This window comes from Lepidochelys olivacea (genome assembly GCF_965140295.1).
Source record: "Lepidochelys olivacea isolate rLepOli2 genome assembly, chromosome: 5".
In the NCBI taxonomy this organism is placed as follows: domain Eukaryota; kingdom Metazoa; phylum Chordata; order Testudines; family Cheloniidae; genus Lepidochelys; species Lepidochelys olivacea.
Window position 1 is genome coordinate 74,790,491 of NC_140415.1, and position 20,710 is coordinate 74,811,200.

At 41.4% G+C, this 20,710-nt stretch overlaps 1 protein-coding gene across 5 annotated transcripts in view; it reads right to left on the reverse strand.

The window, feature by feature from the left end:
- Positions 1–20,710, reverse strand: part of SEMA6A (semaphorin 6A) — a 133,241-nt gene that overhangs the window by 67,197 nt on the left and 45,334 nt on the right. For all 5 annotated transcript variants that reach the window (XM_084629063.1, XM_084629065.1, XM_084629064.1 and 2 more), the window contains exons 2-3: positions 4,198–4,335; positions 42–159 (exon numbers count right to left, since the gene is read on the reverse strand). In XM_084629063.1, the coding sequence (XP_084485189.1) occupies positions 42–159; positions 4,198–4,297 (218 nt within the window). In that variant the 5' untranslated portion in view covers positions 4,298–4,335. The remainder of the gene's footprint in view (positions 1–41; positions 160–4,197; positions 4,336–20,710) is intronic.

The window sequence follows — 20,710 nt, forward strand, 5'->3', positions numbered from 1 at the left end:
TCTAGGAATAGCAAGAAGGGAATTAGGAAAACACTACAGACCTAGCAGCAATGTAGAGGGTTCTGTTCATTATCATGATCAGCTGGATGTCCAGCCTGTGCCTTTGTGTGGCGTTCCGTCCTGGCTTGTGCCCCACAAACACCGGATACTGTTTTGTATCTGTGAGAAGGGAAAAGGATTGGGAGAAAGAAAGCAAAAAGACAGAGAGACACTCACATTATGAAGTCATATTAACATGGAATATCCCATCACCAAACCCACTGCCAGTATCTATAGTTCCTGCTCTTGCTGTCTCTCCCCACAACACAGCCTGGGGTACTGAAGTAATAGCACAGTGGATTGCATAGCTCATCATGGTTATAATCTTTGTTTGCAATTGTCAAGGAGAAAGCCATTATGTTTTTAGAAATGAAGAACTGTGATTTCTGAGAGCAGAACTGGTATAAAACTGCTCTGAGAGCTCTTGGTATAAAGGTACTTAGCACTTCCACACAGTTTTCCTTTCATCCCCTGCAGCGTTTTAAATGCTGTATGCTGCCTGCCAAAGTTTATCTTTCAGGACAAAGCTATTTTATGGTATAGTATGCAATTGTTTTCAATCTGTGGTCCCTGGATATCTGGAGGCCCGCAGACTATGTCTAAGGGGTCTGTGAAAGGTTGTCATTACCATAGTACAGTGGTTTTCAACATGTGATCCATGGACCCTGGGGGTCCGCAGACTATGTCTAAGATTTCCAAAGGGGGCGGCATCTCCATTTGAAATTTTTTAGGGGTCCGTAAATAAAAGAAGGTCAATTCCCCTATTTTATAGTAACCCATCTGTCACTGCAATGGCTATGCTGGCTAGTGGTTAGAGCAAAGGACTTGGCACTACTAGGTACAAAATTGCCAGCTTCACAGGTTTCCTACAGGATTGGGCTGCCAGTGCAGGGCAGCTGTATTTTTTGTACAAACTGTGGGTAGCCATTAATTGACCTTCATTTATTTATTTAACGTGACTGGTTTTGGTTGTATTTATTTATTTTTGGCAACCTGTCTGATACATCAGTTTTCCTGGCAGCCAGATGATAATGCTGATTGGAAGTCTGCACTGGTAGCCACTCAGCCTTTTCCCCAACTCTGACAGTCAGTGAGAACACTTATTCATTATATTCCAGAGCTCTTGTTGCTGGGAAGTCAACATGCACTGATGGGATCTACATACAATCTGTATGTAGATCCTATAATAGACACCCAGAAAACATTTCTGACAGAGTTTCTGTCTGTCTGATGCATTTGCAATGCATGTCTCTAGACGTAAGAGCCAGTCAACTAGCCAGCTCCCAGGAAGGCAATCAGAAAGACGCCCAGAAGACAGAAAGAAAAGGAGACTATGAGTAGGAGCAGCATCAGAAGGGAGAATTCCTGCACATTCACATAATGCAGTTAACTGGCATCCAATCAAGCATTAAGCCCTTTCTCCCCAAATCTGTTTGCTCCAAACAAACAGCGCTACCTTGGGGGGCTATTAGTGTAGATATTCTGCTTAATTTTCTCTGTGAACTCTCTCTAGGAGGATCTTCAGTGCTAATCTTGGTTGAGCTACTGACTCACTGTGCAGACTTGGGCAAATCACTTTGTGTTGTCGTCAGCCCAGCTGTAAACTTGGGTACAAACAGGAACTTCCCTGCAAACCAGATGCTGCATCTGAGCGGAGCACTCCTGGGTAAATAAATTAACCAAACTCACAGAGGATTGAAGTTCAGAAGGTTAATCTTCCTGACCAAGATTTACTTGAGAAGTACTAATTTTTAACATTCCAGCTTTCCTCTGTCCAACACTGGTTCCTTTGTAACTGATTGCCCTTGTGTGAATTGGGGCCTGTATGTTTGCAGCCATTTGACATTCATAACATAGAAATAGAAGTTTCCCATGTTTTCCTCTGCAGAGGGGTTAAGATTGCTGACTTGCCATTCCTTACCACACTTTTACAAATGCAGGTGCCAATCCTGACAAGTGCTGAACACCAGGGCTAGAGTCACAAGGGGGATTTAGTTGTTGCAGTGTCTAACTTCGAGGTGCCCTGCCACCTCGTAGAATTCACAACCCCAAGTGAGGCGCCCAGGCTTCCTATACAATGTGTGGGGAGAGTTAGGCACCTAAAAATGGGATTCACAGAAGCCAGCAAGCTAAGCAGGCTGCCAGCTAAGCTAGCCAGTAGCAGGGGTGAAAGGAGGCCGGTACGCCGGTTCCAGCCCGTACGCAGCCAATGTTAAAGCACTATCGCGGCAGCGCTTTAACATCGCTGCCCCTTTTGTCCCCCACTCCCTCCCCGGCGGTCAGTGGGGCAAAAGGGGCAGCTGCCCCAGGCCTGGAGATTTAAAAGAGCCCGGGGCTCCTGGCTGCCGCTGTGGCTACTGCGGCAGCAGCCGAAGCCCCGGGTGGCGTGGGACAGGCAGTGTGGATGGGCTGGCTGGGGAAGGCTGACCCCCTCCAGCTCCACCCCTTCCACCCGAGGCCCCGCCTCTTCTGGGGACCCGGAGCCAGGCCCCCGTACTGGTAAGTGCTTAATGTTACTTTCAGCCCTGGCCAATAGGAAATGCTGAGGAGAGAGGCCTAAGCCCTGCCCCTCAAAAGGAGTTAGGTGCCTAAGTCTGGGCCAGAGGGAAATGCCTATCTCCCCTCAGGATTCATGGCTGTGAACCCTCTCATGGACTTAGGTCAGCCCTTTCCCAAGAAAAACTGAGTTGCAGATGGTATCTCACCCTTTTATTCAATAGTCCAGAGGTTAGAGCATTCACCTTAGAGATGGGAGACATTTGTTCAAATCAGGCAGAGGGGAATTTGAATACAGGTCTCACACCTTCCAGGAGAGTGCCCTAACCACTGAGTATTCTGGGGTGGGTCTCTCACAGTCTCTCCTGTTGATGCTGTTTCATTTTGTATAAAATAATTAAATACTCCTGGGCCAGAGTGGCAATGACTCCACAGCCCGGAAAGTACTCACCTGGGAAGGGGGAGACTCAAGTTCAAGTCTCTACACTAATGAATATTGAATTAGTTATACAAAGTGGAATAGCTCCAACAGGAGAGAGAGCCCAGAAATTACAGCACTCACTTGCAAGGAGGAGCTCTGTGTTCAAATCCCTGTCTGGGCTATGTGTATACCTAATGGATCGGGCCACACAGGCGGGGAGGATGCCTACTTTGTAAACTCACTGGGGCACAGGTGTGAATTGGATGCCAAGCTGCTCGGCAGTGTAAGATTTCGTGGCATAAATTTATGCACCTCATACATTTCACAAGTGGAAACTTTGATGCCTAGGTACCTCCAGAGTTAAGAGGCAGCTGAGTGGGGATTGTGTGAATGCCAATGGCACCTGTTTGTTGCATTTCGGCTACTAAAGAGGCTGTGACATGCCTAAGTCTCCCTTGTGAATTTAGTCCTCGGAAGGCCTTTTTGGAAAAATTGTGATTGAACTGTGATAACCGTGATAAAGAGGAACTTAGTAATACTGAGGGTCTGAGCTAGGTGATCAAATGCAGTGCATGCTTTCCCACCTAGTCCAGCCAGTCCATCTTGATCCTGACTTGCAGCACCGTGTGCTAGCCTAGTCTCAGAGAGACTCCCCATTAAAGCAGGTCAGAAAATGGAGAATATTTATTGCAAAAATGTTGGCTTTTCACCAAAATGTTTTTTGTCAAAATCTTACAAACAGTTTTACTGCCCAAAATGCCAAATGGTAAAGTGGGACAAAGATACATCAAAGGCTGAGCAAACAAATCTGGTTATTTGTATAGTTCTAGAAAATCATTTCAATGATATGTTCTCAACACAGCTACATTAGTGAGCTACACTTGATATATGGACTTGGTTGGTTCTCCAGAACTTTGCTTCTGGGGAGAAAGGTAAGAAACCCTCTGCTCATGAAAAACAAGCTTTCTTCATTTGTTGTTGGGTAGGATGGGAAACTGGACTGACTGCACTGCAGAAACTCCCGTTTGAAGAGTATTCTAGGTTATGGTTTTGGGGGAGCAAGCAGCTCATCAGTTCTGAAAACACAAATCAGGGCAAAAGTGCTCTGCTCTAGTTTTATCATCTGGGAATGTAATCTGGCTGATCTGAAGAGCTATCAAGAAATAAGAAACATTCAGTGATCAATACATTCCTTCTTGGAGCTTGGGGGAGAAAAAAAGCACCAGGCCTTTCATACTTACAGTTGCCATGCGAAATACTGATTGGCTCAGAATCTTCTGGGAAACCAGCCCCAGCAAAGTGTAGCAGTGTGAAATATAGCAGCAAGGCTTCTGACCTCATAGTAGTTCAGCGGGGAGATTTTACTTCTTCACTTCACCCTGTGGAAAACAAACAAGGGCATAAGAGCTTCCTGTCCATTCTATTTTAACTACTGCACACAGAAAGTAGGGCTTGAATGGTCAACAGATAACAAAGGGGATTCTCACTATAAAGTAACAAATAAGTGTAATTTTTAAAAGGGCCTGCCCTGCTGGGCCACTTTTCTTTCATTCCTCAAGCCTCACTTGCCCGTATCAGTTGTGCCTCAATTTGGCTTTGAACAGATTTAAATATGCTGTGAGCTACCTGTGAATTTTCTCTCTCAGCTGATTGGACCCAATAAAGAAACTTTGTCTTCTGAGTCAATCGATAGCTGACACGAGTTTTTAGGGAAATACTCCATCTGCTGTTTCTTTGGGTAGGTTTACAGAATTAGATGATGACACAGGGCATAAATAAAAACCATACTACATTATTTAAGTTAAAAAAAAGTGATTAAGGGTTATACTGGAAGACTGATTCATATCCTGCAGAGTTGTGAATCAAACACAGAAACATGGACAGTTTGATGGAGCGCACTGAACATGTCATTGGGCTTTACCATAAAAATAGATACCCATAAATTTAAGTATCATAAAACCAATACTCCAATTTGAAATAAAATAAAGGTGACTAGAACTGTCTAACATTATGGTTTTTCCCCCTCACGTTTCACCAATGTATTCATTCATTAATATTTCATGTGCTAAATAAATAAATAAATAAATAAATCCCCAAATCTTGGAGATAAAAAGAACAAAAGGTGCCTGTGCATACAGTGAAAGAAAACATCATAATACAGTAAATAGCTCATAATTCCCAGGCAAATTTCACAGAGGTGCTGATCTGCAGGGGAAATCAGTCTAAAAGTGGGTTTTTCTTTTCATCCCTTCCAGGGTTTCAAACCTTAAATGCTGCGTGCCAAAGATTATCTTTCTGAACAAAGCTATTTTACAGTAGTATGCCAATCATTCAAGATTTATGTGCATAAAGTCAAACTTTGTAACCTAGATAGTCTTTGAAAGTTACTTTGGCAAATAAAGTGCTAACTTGCCCTTTTGCAACACCATTTAATATTAGATACCTATGTCTCCTTTTTCCATGCCAAAAAAAGCATTAACAAGTTCTGAGTGTTGCATTTTTACTTGCAATTTCACAGACACAGCTGGTTCCCAATCATTTATTCAATTGGAAACGTCACACTAATTAATTTGCCTTTTCTGATATGTGCTTTGAAATAAAATCCCAGCTCCTATAACTGAACTTCAGATGGAAACTCTGTTGAAGGGCAATGTGATCCCTCAGGGCTATAACTAGATGATTTATTATACTCCATGTTTGCCTATTATTGTTCACACACACACTTGAAAACTTGGCTGCTTCTGTATTTTTATTAACCAAAGTTTGAACCCACAGAAAATAAACTCTGATGTGAGCCACTCTGTGATTAACTAACTGACTCCTCGACGGCCACACAGCATTAAAAGAATGGCAAAGGTACAACAGCAAGAGTAAGTAACACATAAAACAGAAACTGGCTGGCTATTATATTTTACATGAGGAAACATATGGGGAGAGCATAATGCGCAGGAGTCTTGAGAGACTTGGTTAGGCTAGTGGCCACCTGTGACTACTGAGGCAACTGTGCCTCCCCATAGCTATCTTCTTTCCTCCCTTCCCACATTTGTCTCATTCATCACCTGTTTCCTAGTGTCTAGACTGTGAGCTCTCTGGGGCAGGGACTATATCCATGTTTGTATAGTGCCTAATATAATAATCCTTGTTTGAGGTCCTTAGGTGCTACCACAACAGAAATAACAAATAAGAAGGAGAATACTCAAAACCACAGATTCCTTAGGGTTTGCATTCAAGGCAGGAATTAAAAAGAAAAAAGAATTAAGGGGGTGATTTTTGTCCCTTTTGAAATACAGTTTTGCCTTTACCTTTAAAGACTCATTTTTCATATTTGGTATGAAGTGCCTATTTTGTCTCGACAAGTGCATTAGAAGGTGACAAAACAAAGCATACTGCTTTACTATAACAACAAATTTCAATTCCTTCCTTCTTGCAAATGCTTTGGTCAAATGCAAAGCTCTTTTCTGAAATACAAGAGAGGAACAGTAATTTATCTAGAAGAAATTTAACCAGCAATTCAGTTTCTCAATTTAAACCCTTTTCACCCACAATATCAGTCTGCAGGCTGATAATTCAAACTTAACATGGCTTACAGTGGGACTGCAACAGAAGAATAGCTGCTTTATGTTACTCCCTATCAGCACATCATCAGCTAGCTAACAATGTATGTATTATATGTGGAAAAGCATTAAGGCAGCATTGATAAATCTTGCCCATTCCACTTTAGAGCTTTAAAAACCTTTTTCAGGAGAGGTTGTGATATATCACTCCCTTCTTCTCACTCAACCTTCTGAATCGTCCCATGTAAACATGTAGACAAGAGGGTCTCCAGTCAGACTAATTACCTCTGTTATATTACCCAGTCATTTTAAGTAGAGTTTAACTGACAGGATTTTTTCTTCACATGAACACAAAGAGAAGACTAAGGAGTTTTCAGTTCTGCCATCTAACAGCTTAATAGTGCAAAGCTGTTTCTACACACAAAGACCTGAGTCCACAGAAAAAAGTGAGGCGTTGTGATGCTCAGCATCACAACGCCTAACTTTTTTAGGTGTCTAGAGAATCACTGTGATTCACAAAGCCTCAGTTAGGCACCTAAGCTCCCATACAATGAATAGGCATCTTATACTATGATTCACAAAAGCTAGCATGCTACGCAGGGAGCCACCTAAACTAGCCAATGGGAGATGCTAATGATAGGAATGTGTGCTAAGCCCCACTCATGTTTCAGAGATAAGTGCCTAAGTGCAGACTGCAGGGAGGCCCTATCGCTCTTTGCAATGCCCATATGCAAACCCTCTCTTGGCATTAGGTGCCTACACCATTTTAGCAAGAAGCTGGAGAGGAGGAGGTGCTTCCCCCATAGTTTTAGCCTAGTGGTTAGGGATGTGGGAGACCCCCCGGTTCAATTCCCCCGCCCACTGAGGGGAGAAGGGATTTACCACCTCTCAGATGAGTGCTCTAACCATTGGGCTATAGGATATTTGGAAATGGGAGCAGGGTCTCCCTCAGTCTCTCCTGTTGAAGCTGCTGCACTCTAGATAACTAATTAAAGAGTCATTGGAGCAGGGGGACCTGATTTTCCATCTCCCACCTCCCAGCTGCGTGCTCTGACCACTTAACCTAAGTTCCCTCTAAGCTGCACAGCAGGCTTGTCAAGGGCTGTGTAGACAGGAGAGGAGCCTCATCCCTGGCCCCAGCCCAAGAGCTGCCCCAGTGCTGGGCTGTTGTGGCGAGAGAGGACTGGGGAGAGTCCTCTCTCCCCGCTACAGCCACGGGGCAGCCTGCACCCCAAACCCCTCATCCCCGGCCCCACCTCAGAGCCTGCACCCCACAGCCAGAGACCTCCTCCCCCCGCCCTGAGCCCCCTTGCACACTCTGAATTCCTCGGCCCACCCCCGTCACACATCACCTCTATATTGGTGCACATAACAAAATTCATGGATGTACAAAATTAGAGGGAACATTGCACTTGGCTATAGAGTCATGTTCGCTTGCTTGCACTCTCTGCCCCGAAATGTCCCCTTAATGGAGAGCAAGAGCACGAGCATGTGAATGACTCTAGAGCTTTGAGCACTCAACTGAGAGGTGGGAAACCCAGGATCCAGTCTCCCTGCTCCAATGACTCTTTAATTATTTATGCACAGTGCAAAATTTTCAATAAGAGAAACTAAGGGAGCCCCACATCATGAGTGGTTAGAACACTCACCTAAGAGGGAGTGAATCCCGTTCAAATCCCTTCTCCCCTCAGGTGAACTGCGGGACTCCCATATTCCAGGTGAGTTCCCTAATCGCTGAGCTAAATGCTATGAGGGAACACCTCCTCTTTCCCAGGTATTTTGTGAGAACTCATCTGAAGGGCCCAATCTAGTAAACATGCTCACAAGGCCCCTACCAGATTGGGCCCTGCACCCAACTTAGGCAGCTGAATGCCTGTGTTCCCTGGTTTGTGAATTGCTCTAGGGTTTCAGCAGGAGATAGCTGCTCGGGTGCCAGTTGGGAGGCAAAAGTGCACATGCTTGGAGGCTGAAACATAGGTGCCCACGGAACTTTACCACAAAAACGTAGGTGTCACGTGAGTTTAGATGCCTACAGGGTTCAGCGGGAGTTTTGTGCATCGTAGTGGTTCCAAAACTGGAACTTCGGCACCTAACTCGTTTCAGGCCAAAATCCTCCATCATTCTTAAGGATATTTTTATTTGTTTCTAATAAACATGGAGGCTGATTATGTACCACCCTACACTTTGTGTAGTCATTAGCATTAGTACAAAGTAAGTTGCTCCCATTCTGCTCTGTTAATACATTACATCCACTCTTCGCCGGGGTAAATGCTTACAGAGCAATGGAGAACTGGATCCAAGGTGAGTCTATCAGCCAATGTCAGCTTTTTCTGGAAGGTAATTATACTAATTTAATACGAATTTTGGCATCCTTTCTGCAGAGCAAGATTTTTGTCCAGTTTCAGTGAAATTTTAGAAAGATGCTTATTAGAAATAGTTACATTCCTTTCTAGTATAAATTCCCTTTTCAGCAAGTTCTCTGTTCTAGTTGGGCTCCTTTGAATGATGCAAGTGTTTTGACTTAAAAGTGTGATGGAACTACTTCCTAACCAAATGTCCTTCCATATGCAGCATGTGATGAAGCACAAGTAGCCAGATGGTGATGCCCAGAGAGTACAGGTACCATCTCCAAATAATGGCTTTGTAAACATCAAGGTTTAGATCTTCAGCTGGTGTAAATCAGTGTGGCTCCATTGACTTCAATAAAGCTATGCCCGTTTATATCAGCTGAGGTTCTGGCTCCAAGAACTTCCATTCTTCCTATTCAAAAGCGCACATAGCTCCAACAGAAAAAGTATTAATTTTGGTAAGTGGGTTTTTGTTTGCTTGGTTTTTTTACTTGTAAACTCCGGAGACACAGCATGATAAATGCTTTAAAGTACTTGAATGAAAAATTCTATATCAATTCACAGTATTATTAGTCATTGAGCTAGTGAGGTTTTACGAAAGGGTATGGCTTGCTTTTGAGTTCTGAAGAACACAAACAAGCAGTCTGTTTTCTTGAATTCCTAGGACTAATGCAAGTATACATTGATGCAAGAGTATCTTGCCTTGAACTGTGTTCTTGAAGTTAATGGAGTTGCACAGATATTAGTGAGACGAGACTTTTCCTTAGTAAGTATATATTTCCCCCCCTCTTTGTTGTTGTAGTGATTAGGTATAAAGAAATCACATAATCTTTTGTCTTATTTGCAAATCTGAGTCCCCTATGGGAGAAAACAGGGAAGTGTTGGGGGCAAGAGTTCAGCACAGCGTGGCACTGATCTTGATAAGGGCATTGAGGTGCTACTTCAATAAAAATAAATCAATAAAGTTTCTATATCTATTAGTCTCTAATTTATACATTGGAAAAAAACAAATTACTGGCCTCATGGAGTATTTGAAGATAGGAGGTAATAGTGTCCCTGGCTCAATATGGCTTGTGATATAAGGAGAATGGTTTGATTTTTTGAGCCAAATGCAATACATAACTTCTAGAAACCATGACTCTCCGAGCCAAAGAGAAAGACACCAGCATGACATCAGCCTTCTGCTGTCTGATCTTTTTTAGTGTTTAGTGAGTGATGGTTCAAGGCAGAAATGCTTGCAGAATAACCCTTTGGCTAAGGAAATGAATATATTGCTACTGCCATAATATCCTATTACCTTGTTGTGAGTGTGTCTGCACTGTATAAGAAGGGTTTGCCTTACTCTGCCCATATTACAAGTAAAATGTAAAAATGAAGTGCCAATTTCTTGATAAATTCTGTGAAAAGGTCAGTTTGGCTCCTGAAAACAGAGGGATAGTTTCTGTTAAATCAGTAGCAGCTGCAAATATAGCTTAGCCCTTAAGAGCTACAATCTTCCATGTCAGAGAAACTCTGATTTAACTTTTCCATTCAGCTATACCCTCAGTTAATCAGGTATAATTCCAAGTAAAGTCAGAAAGCAGAACAATACCACCAGGGTTTTAATGTGGGTCTCCAATCATTTAAATGAAGACAAGATGTCTTTCCAAAAGATATGCTGTAATTCAAACCACAAACTATTGGGCTCAATGCAGGGATTACTTGGTGAAATCCAGTGGCCTGTGTTAGGCAGGAAGTGAGACTGAATGACCTTAATGACCATAAAAATTCATGACTCTATTAATGAGAAGAATACATATATATTTAAACAAATTAAAGGCGACAAGCTACCATCCTGCAAACAAGACTTGGAGTGTGTGTGAAATAAAATGTGCTGAAGAATCTGTGAGTAAGAAATCTAAGAGTTCAAGTCATACCTTCCCTCCAGGGAAAAGAATTTGAACTACTATATGAGGAAAGGAGACGGGGCCAGTAAAACCAGCAGAATCCATGGATCAACAATCCAGGGGGATACCCATAAATATCTGGAGAACAGGCTCTCTCATCACATTCAGGGGCCCAGCAAACATGAAAAATAATGAAGGGATGGGAGGAGGAATTAGACAACTTAAAAACATCTAAAAAGTTCTAAAAGGCAGGTTCATCTAAATTTGTTTGTTCATCTCTAGGTATAAAATTTCGAAAAGTGACTTAGGAACCTAAGTCCCATTTTCAAAAGTGATTTAGACACTTGGGAGACTAACTCTCATTGAAAGGTGTGTGTGTGTGTATACATGTCCCACTTGCTTTATATAAGGAGAATGCTTCCTAGTGGTAAAAGCAGGGTATGTGACTCAGTCACGTAATCTGCATTCTATTCCCCACTCTACCACAGGCTTGCTATGTGTTGATGGGCAACTCACTTACACCCCCTGCCTCCAGTTGGAGAAACCTTTGGAAATCCTTTGAAAAGGCACTATTATAAATGCAGAGTATCATTATTATTATTATTGTTTACTACCTTCTAAATTCACAGTTCCTAGACAGAGAAAGACATGGCTCTATATAAGACAGAAAAGGAGGCTAGAAATAAAACAGCAATAACAGGAATGTAGCTTGCAAACCACAGTCCCTGTGAAAAGAGGAAAGCTAGGCAGGTGCAAGCAGCTAAGGAAGGTGTCCAGGAGAACATGCTATTGCTATATGTGATTTTTGGGTAGCAGTTCTGTTTTGTAAAAATTAGATCTCTATCACCCAGGTACCACTCTCAGGTGTGGTTGAGTGTGGCAGTAAAAAAGATCATACAAAGTGTCCTGATGCTCACTGGGGAATGGAATGGTGCCACAGGCAGCAGACAAAAAGGAATGAACAGAAGCCATGAAAGCTCAAGGGGTGCTTGCAGAGATCAACAAGCACTACAGTGCAGATGACACAGTGGTAATCATCAGGAAACTGCTTTGAATGCCGGACATTAGCACTGAACTGGCACACAGCAAGATGATGTCTGGGATGGCCAATTCTTTTTTCCTGTGATGATAATCAGTCACCTGAGTGCAGGTGGCTGAAACTACTCATGCCAGGTTCCTCTTCCTCTATAGCTACTAACCATCAACATCTCTCTGTGATCCACTGTGCATCCATCATTCATCTTTCCCTCTCTTGTCCTGCTCCTGTTGTCTCTACAGCTGCCCACCCGATTCCTGTGGCCAAACATGTCTCAAACACTCCAGGTATCTGGCCAGTAAAAGAGAACCACTGATGTGTATAAAGTATAGCAGCCACCTGGGATGTTTTAATTTGCACACTGATTAGGGCCTCTCCCACATGCACATTACTAGGGGGCAGAGAATGCCACATGGTCCAGGTTTGTGCAGAGAAGCCCATATCCCTCCCACTTTCCATTGAACATGCCCTCTATTAACTGTAAGCTCATTGGGGCAAGGTCTGACCATTTTGTAGGTGTTTATATAGTGCCTGGTACAATGGCCTCCTTGTCTATGACCTGGCTCCATAGGGGCTACCACAATCAATCAATCAATCAAATAAAATGTGCACATAAATTCTATGCACATCAGTTATACACTCCCCAAAGCACTCCTCACAAATTCGGGGGAATATATGGGCATCCTGTGATATATGCACTTTAGTACCATTTTAACTAGATTTAGCATTGCTTACTCATTTCCCTGCTGCAGGCTGCATCCCAGATATAACAATTGGACCTGGGGGATATACAGTGGTGGAACATAGGATATATTTTTCCTTATATAGCAAGTGACAGCATACACCTTTATTGACGAGAGTAATAAAAATCTACCTAACAAGTATGACCAGATACTACGTAATCATCTATTCAAGGATGTGTGCAACTTTCCAGTAAAGCTAGAGCAAACTTAAGGCTAAAATTGAGTTTCAAATCAAAATGCAAATATTTCTCAAAAACGTTTCAAGAGGATTTGGTTCTATTGTAGCATGCTGATGTTTGTGTAAATGTGAGTACTCATTTGCAGTGTTACACAGGCAATAAATCATATACTGCAATGTCAGCTCTGGGTGTTGTATCACTATCCCCCTGATTCAGCGACTGATAAGCTGAACAGATTTGCAAAACCCCCAGTCAGAACTGATAAACCTCTTCCTGAAGAAGGTGTCATGTCAGTAGGTAATGCTGGCTACCTATCTTGTAGAGATCATCATTACTGATCACCCCAGTATAGTACAAAAGGAAAATGTAAAGAACAAATGAAGGCTTTAATAGGAAGAACCTTCCTTTGACCTGAGTGACACAGTTCCAGTGATTACAGCTTTAATAGGATGCTGTTGTTCAGAGAAGGAACAGTCAGATGGAAGATGAACATCTCCCAGATGGAATTAGAAGTATCTCAGGCCTATCGATTCTGGTTGTAACCTTTACTGTAAACAATCTACAGGGACCTCATCAGCCACCTGTTCAGTGATATTTGCATTGAAATACGGAGCCAACACAAATGAGAAAATGGCCACAGTTCCTTGCTAAAGCATCTGCTCCTCTCTACTCCTCTGGTTATCTGCTTGTCAGGGTATAAGAGGTACATGTTTTAGTGGAATGGATAATGCAATGGCAATAACCTGCTCATACGGCAAAAGACACAATGAACATGTTGTTTGTCTTGATGCTGATGGTAGTATTATATCATGCAATATATCACTTTCTATAATTGCTCAGTTTTATACTGAAAACAGGCTTGCCAAAACTGGCAAGAAAACCATTTGTGCTTGCAGAACTATTGCCAGAAACATTTTCAATTTTATTTTTGGGGCAATAGGCCTGCATTAGAGAACAAAGGCAGTTGCCAAATTATTCCTGTTCCTTACCACCAGAAATACATACAGCAACAGATCTAACTTTAGAACGGCTTGTTCAGTCATTACAATGATGTCTTTATTATTTTAAATACACATCACTTGTTTAAGAGATAAAAATAGCTATATTGATTGTATGTGGGCTTCAATAAACCACCTTCAAGATTTGAATTGATGTAAGAGCTAAACGTAACACTGCCTTTTGACAAGAAAGAACACTATCTCTCATATATACTTTGCTGTTTAATCTCAGCAATCTTAATAGAAAACAGATACACTACCAGCAATACCATTAGTCTTCTCAACCCTAAATTTACTTGGGAAATATCAGTGCTAGTCAATACACGTTCTATTCTCTCTTTCGGTATATGGAATAAAAATTACACTGCAGCCTGTGATCCACAGGTATAGAGAGAGAATGAAATATGTTCTTCCTTTTTTTTATTATCGATAACAGCAAAGGTGAAACATGAAACCGTGCCTGTTTTCACAACAATATTGCCAATTGCCACTGATTAAAAATTTGACAAAGCCCTGCAGACGTCGTCTGAGCTGCTACATGTCTGCAGTAAACATAACTTCAGGATCAGGCAGTAATTCTAAAATAATCCCTCTAGTGCATTAAACTCTTCAGGCCAGATTCCCTCAGTTGCTCAGCATATGTCTCCTTTCATTATTGTGGGCGCATATTTAAATAGATTCCAGTCCTTTCTTCCATCTCCTCCCCTACCCAGGAAAACAAAAAAGTAATTTACAGTTGATATATGTCTGCACAACAGATCAAATCATATGAAAAGCATAGCATTATTCTAGACCAAAATTAGGATCCCACATAACAGATCCATTGTGTGTTAGAGTGGCTGACTGCTGCTTAACATAATCATAAATAAATATTTTTTATTTTGCATATTTGTTTAAAGTTCAAAACAAATATTATCTTTTGATTTGTGGCATTTGACTGCTTTAAGAAACACATTGTATTTGTTTGAAATGAAAATGTCCACCTTTTAATTTCCCGAAACAGCAGAGAACACATTTAAGTCAACTGTTAAGTAATCAGAGCACGTCATCTAGCTTTTGTGCAATTACTGATATGTAATGTTGGTCACATTAATGCAATCTAATCAGAAAAAAAGAGTCACTAACCTGGTTTGATTCTCATTCGGTAGAATAACAACTTTCTACAGTATATGTTTCAAAAGATACTAATCAACTTTAGCTCAAAAGTGACTGAAACTCCACAGTCCAAAAAATATGAATCAAATTTACTGTAACCATCCCACAATGCTAATCAATTTTAAAAATTTAAATCATGGCTCAATTAAACCAATCACTTGTGCCATGCCCCCATGAAAGTGCATTACTTCCACAGCAACAATGGCAACTTTAAGATAATCCAGTACCCATTACATACCAGAATAGTCTAGTCCTGTCAATAACAGGATTTAGGCCAAATTTCAAGATCATAGTCTATGAAAGGTTGCTCAGTGAAATACAGCAATATTCCACTCAGGCAAGAAGACTTTTATAAATGTACATCACAACTTCTGAAGGAGAATGAGAAGGTAAAGGTAAAACTTTTCCCCTGGAAAGCAACCAATTCATCATGATAATTTATGTATGTCCCTGACAGATAAAAACTGCAGGTAAGCAAAGAGTTCTTGAAGACTTGTGTTTATACATTTATTCCCTTATTTGTTTATGAAATCAATTTTCTCTGGTTTCTTTCCACCTTTCAGAATGGCAAGAGGGAGACTGCTGTAAAAATAAGTAATGGATGAAAAACAGATGGAATCCCTAAGACAAATTTTAAAAGCACCTTGTAGGTAAGCATAAGTCGATGGTGACAACAAAACTGAGAGCACTACAGCAAGAATGAGACTGGAATGTTGCCTCCATGATTCCACAAACACTTTATCTCAGGTGCTCACATATCAAGGTGATGGGCATGTAAAATTTAGATAGATTGTCTAGATCTTTATTTGTCTTTAATTATTTCTTTTTACTGGTAATTTGTGGAATCATATACTTTTCAGATCTTTTCATTAGTGTGTATGGCCATAAAGAAACAAACAAAAACCCTAAAGGACTCTGGACATCTATCTAGTTTTGCTTTTCCAAAATGGGATGATCTCCAGGCTTGCAGTTACCAATCATCCAGTTCCTGCAGTCTGCTGGTAATTGCTAGTTGCAAGTGGCAGTCTCTGAGCTCTACTCTGCCTGAATTTATGCCCAGAAAATTACCAAATTATACATCATCTATAATCTTAACAGCTTTATGGAGAGGTTGATACAAGAAATAATCCCATCCTTGAGAATTTTTTTGTGGAAAAAGGATCACTCGTGTGACCACATGGCATATTTTTCATCCATAGCTTCATTTCACCTACTTTGGTAATATGAAAAAAGTCAATGAAAGGAGCCAATAGCTATATTAAATGATCCTACTTCCAGGATACTCTTAAGACAAACGCTTATTGTCTGCTATGCTGGACACAAGGTTAATTACTGTAATCTAATTTATCTTTGGAAAATGTTATATGCAGATATCACCAATTAACCCCTAAATATAAAATCACAATTTCTTTAATTAATAGAACACTGCACAGTCACTCTAATTACCAAGAGACCAGTATCAAGAGGAAATGTGAAATTATCTGATGTGAAGGGATTTGAAAAGCAGGCACAAAACTGAGATACTGATGGTCAGACAAAGAAAGGTGGTAATTCAGGAAGAGCTCAGACATTGCACTAAACAGGCACACTACATTTCTGTGCAGGTATACATTCAGCACTGGTCTACACTACAAACTTATGTCAGGATAACTATGTCGTTCACGGGTGTGGACCTAATCCCTGGTGTAGACAGCGCTATGATGACGGGAGGACTTCTCTTGTCGACATAACTACCGCCTCTCGGGAAGGCAGAGTATCTATGTTGATGAGAAAAGCTCTTCTGTAGGCATAGGTAGCGTCTTCAGTAAGCGCTACAGTGGACAGCTGCACTGGTGCAGCTGCGTCGCTGCAGCACTGTTAATGTAGACATGCCCTCACCCATTTACTCTAGAGTACAAGCATCCATGTGCATTCATTCACACCTGTTTCTTGGGAGATTGAGAATAGTATAGAAAGGGAGCCAGAGCGACTCTGATAGCAGCCGAGAGTGCAAGTTATAGGAGTAATAACTCTGTTATTATGTACTTTACATCTTTGGAAAGGTTGAGGAAAAGATCCAGTCCAGCGCAGTGAGAGAAAAGGGGTCTACAGAGTATGAAAGCATGAACTGAAATGATGGGTTAGCTTTCTTGCCGGAAGGGGAAACCTCTAATCCAGTCTCTGGATAATTGGTAGAACAAAGCAAAGTCATTCTCCTCTCCTGCAGGAAATATTCTCTGCCCTTTCAATAACCTATACAGGGTCTTTGCAAAGGAAACAATGAATGTCACATGGATGAGTCAGCAGTCTGTTTCCAGGTAGCATGCTAGGACAGGCTAAACTATTCAGCCCGCCACTGTAACAACAAGACAAAAAGACTTTTGTATCATTGATGGTTTCTACAGTTATTTTAGGAATGACTGATTGCACTCGTGTTCCAACAAACAATAATGAGATATATTGGAAAGGAAAAAACTTCGACGGCTCAGACACACAATTAAGTCTGATGCTGAAAACATTATTACAAATATTCTAGCTAATTTTGTAGAGTTAAAAAAATGCATATAGCACCAGACATCAGCACTCTGCCAAACTATGAAATTATACCCACCAACTCACTGCCAGGACAGGGTACTCACTAACTTTAGGGATTGATGTATGTTTGGATAATTTATTTGGTTTGTCTGTCATTGAAACTTAGTGCTTTTTCAGATGACTGAAGAGTTTTTCTCCTCCCCAGCCATAAACTTCATCCTTCGAAGCAGGCAAGGGGTGCCTGACAAGAAAAATTCATGAACATTTGTGAGCTCTCTGGCGTGGCTGTGTATTTTCTGGGCTTGCATGAATACTTCATGAATTGCCTGACAAAAGTATAATTCCTGTGTAGGAACAGGAACATTGTAGCTGCTGCTCTGTTGTTTCTCCCTCCTCACCTCTGCCGGTTATATAATCTATATCAAGTAGGGCAGAGAGCGATTTCCTATGACTTTTGATGGGCCTCAATAACCTGGATGTTCAATTGGTCAGTTGCCAGTGTTTGTTGATCTACAGCCAAGACAAGGATCTCTGCCAGCAGAGAGAGAACAGATTTTTTTTAAAAAGCACAAAAGGAATTAGATCAGATACTCAAATAGCTTTTTAATGAGACTGCAGGCAGTATGTTTTTACTGTGGTAACTTGAAAAGCCTGGAGAGATCTTTGCTGGCATGATGGTTTCATGTTCTTGCCATAGACTCAGTCCTCCAGCCCTTTCTCATGTGAATAATACCATTGGCATCTATAGGAATAAACACATGATTACGAGCTGAAGGACTGATGTTTTCTCATTACTTTAGAGCAATGATTCTTTGGCTTGCCAGAGAAATGCCAAATACCAGTTACAAATAAAGGGCCTGGACCTGCTTCTGTTGAAATCAGTGGAAATTTTGACATTGACGTCCATAGGATTAAGCATCCACAACTCCTACTTGCTTCAGCAGAAGTCGTAGGTGCTCAACAGCTCTGAGCATTTGTCTCATGGAATGGATGATTTTGCAACACCTCTTTCATAAATCCCGTAGGAATCAACTACCTTCTCCTGGCCTTGTACAGCTTTATTGACCAATGTCCTGACTCCCATTCTCTCTGCTGAAATGAGGAAAGGCACATATTGCCATTCAGCTGCCCATGAAATATAACAGAATTCTCCCTTCTAACCAGCCTTCAGAGAGTTTCTGATGTCCTGAACAACAGGATCAATATCACCTATGTGATGATATATGGTTGCTCAGTTTAGAGGCTTTCAACTCTAATGCAGCACAGCCAACACATTATTCACAAGCGTTTAAGATTCACACTAAAAGAGGGATGTGTGTGCATATGTACAAAATTCTAGGACACGGTATCCCCTCTAGAACAGATTTTCAGAGAACCTTTCTCTCAGATATGGGATTAAGATAGAGTGAAGGGCCGGCATTATTTTCTCTTTCCTGCAGTTTTTGTGTGTGTGTTCACCAGTTCTGTTAGAAAAAATATTTTTAATTAAAAATCTTATTGTCTAAATCCTTTGTTCTGGAAGTATTGAGCATCTCTACTCCTGATCTCTACACTTTGCTCCTATCTCCTGACCCTCAGGACTGACTTTTCGTGGATATCCATCACAAAGCTGAATCAGTCAATGAAGCGGCTGCAGAATGACATAATACTCTTAAATCAGTGTGGAAAGCAAATTCTGAATTCAGTTTTGAAAACATTCCCACCAGGAACTTGATTGTAAGAGTCAGGTTCATCCCAGAAAGACCACCACTCGGCCAATCACAGCTAAGCAACACAGCTAAAAGAATCATCCACAGAATAAATGAAATTGCAAAAATGTTGATGAATTATTTTGAATAACAAATACATTTTTAAAAACTTGAATCTACAAATAGAAAAAAGGTTGAAATTCACCCAGTACTTCATTATCACCTCTGCTGAGGATCTGAGTACACCTCCAATCTCAGGATCCAAGCCCTCTGTTCCTCGTTCCAGCCCTAGAACTGAGCGTGTTTCCCCCAGCAAGCAAGTGTGCACCTTTTGCTAAGGTTCTGGGCAAGCTACCTCCTCCGATAGAAGCTGAGTACAGCGACTTGAATGGAATCTGGAGGGATGTGCAAGGGTTGCAGGAGAGAAGTATTTGGAAAAGGCTCCAGGAAGTCAGTTTGCACATAGTTAGGAAGACTAAGCTGCAAGTGGAGCAGCCATAAATTGCTTTAATAAATGGCCAGTTCAGTTTAATAAGAATGAGGAGTCCTCTAAAGTTATTACTGAGTACATGGTACAGGAAAACACTGAGCATGTTTTCTGTCCTAACCCCAAAAAGCTCCCCAGAGTCTCCTCTCCATCAGAAGAGCTAGATATAATGACTCCCTCACCTACAAAAGCTAAGGATGCTGCCTCCCTTACACCAGGAATTGAATAGCCCCCCACCTCACACCCAGACACCTCTTGAAGTTCCGAGCTCTTCCAACCTCTCCCAAGAACTGCTATATCCAAATTGTCTTGTCTGCCCATTTAGACTGCAAGTTCTGAGGGACAGAGACAGTCTCTTTCCCTGCCATTCAGACACTGCCAAGTACACGGTCAGTGCTTCAAATAACTAGGATGCTCTGGATGGCCAGAAAATGGTCTTATTTTATTTCACAATGCTGGACGGTACTTTTGGATTTGCATTTGTGTAAATCAGGATTGTAACATTCACTGAGGGGAAAACAATGGTAGGTTTTGCAGAAGAGGTGTGTTTTAAGGAGAGACTACAATGGAAAGATGTGATTATCTTTTGCACTGAGGTGTATAGAAAGCTGCCTTCCCCTTTCTGGGAGCTGAGTGCGCTTCCTCCCCTCACCTCTTTCTTCCCAAAGAATGAAGTTCACTGCCTGCTCCCCCATGGAAGTGGGTGACCTGCCTCCCCTTCCCCTTGGAGTGGAATGTGCTGCTTCTCTCCCCCTGGGAACAGCTGAGTAATATGAGGGCCCCCCCGCCCCCGCTACAGGAGAGAGGGGCAGTACCCCAGCAGCATTCTGCCTGACTGAATATGCAAATGATGACAAAAATCTAATTTGTAACATTTTCCACTTCAGTTTCTTCAAGTCACAATCTTTGTTTGATTGTTATGCATGTTTAGAAATGAACAGAATTAATCATATAAGAAAAAATGCTGGCCTAATATAAACTACATAGTGTAGCTTAAAAAATGCAAACATTTGCCAGCATTCTCCTTCTCTCTGGATTTTTTTTAAACAGGATTTATTATAACTTTGAAAAAAAATACATAGAGCCATATAAAACCTTTCATTTCTAATATGCTGCTTTCAAGGTATTTCTAATGTAAACACAGACAAAAGGTATGTTCTCCTTTA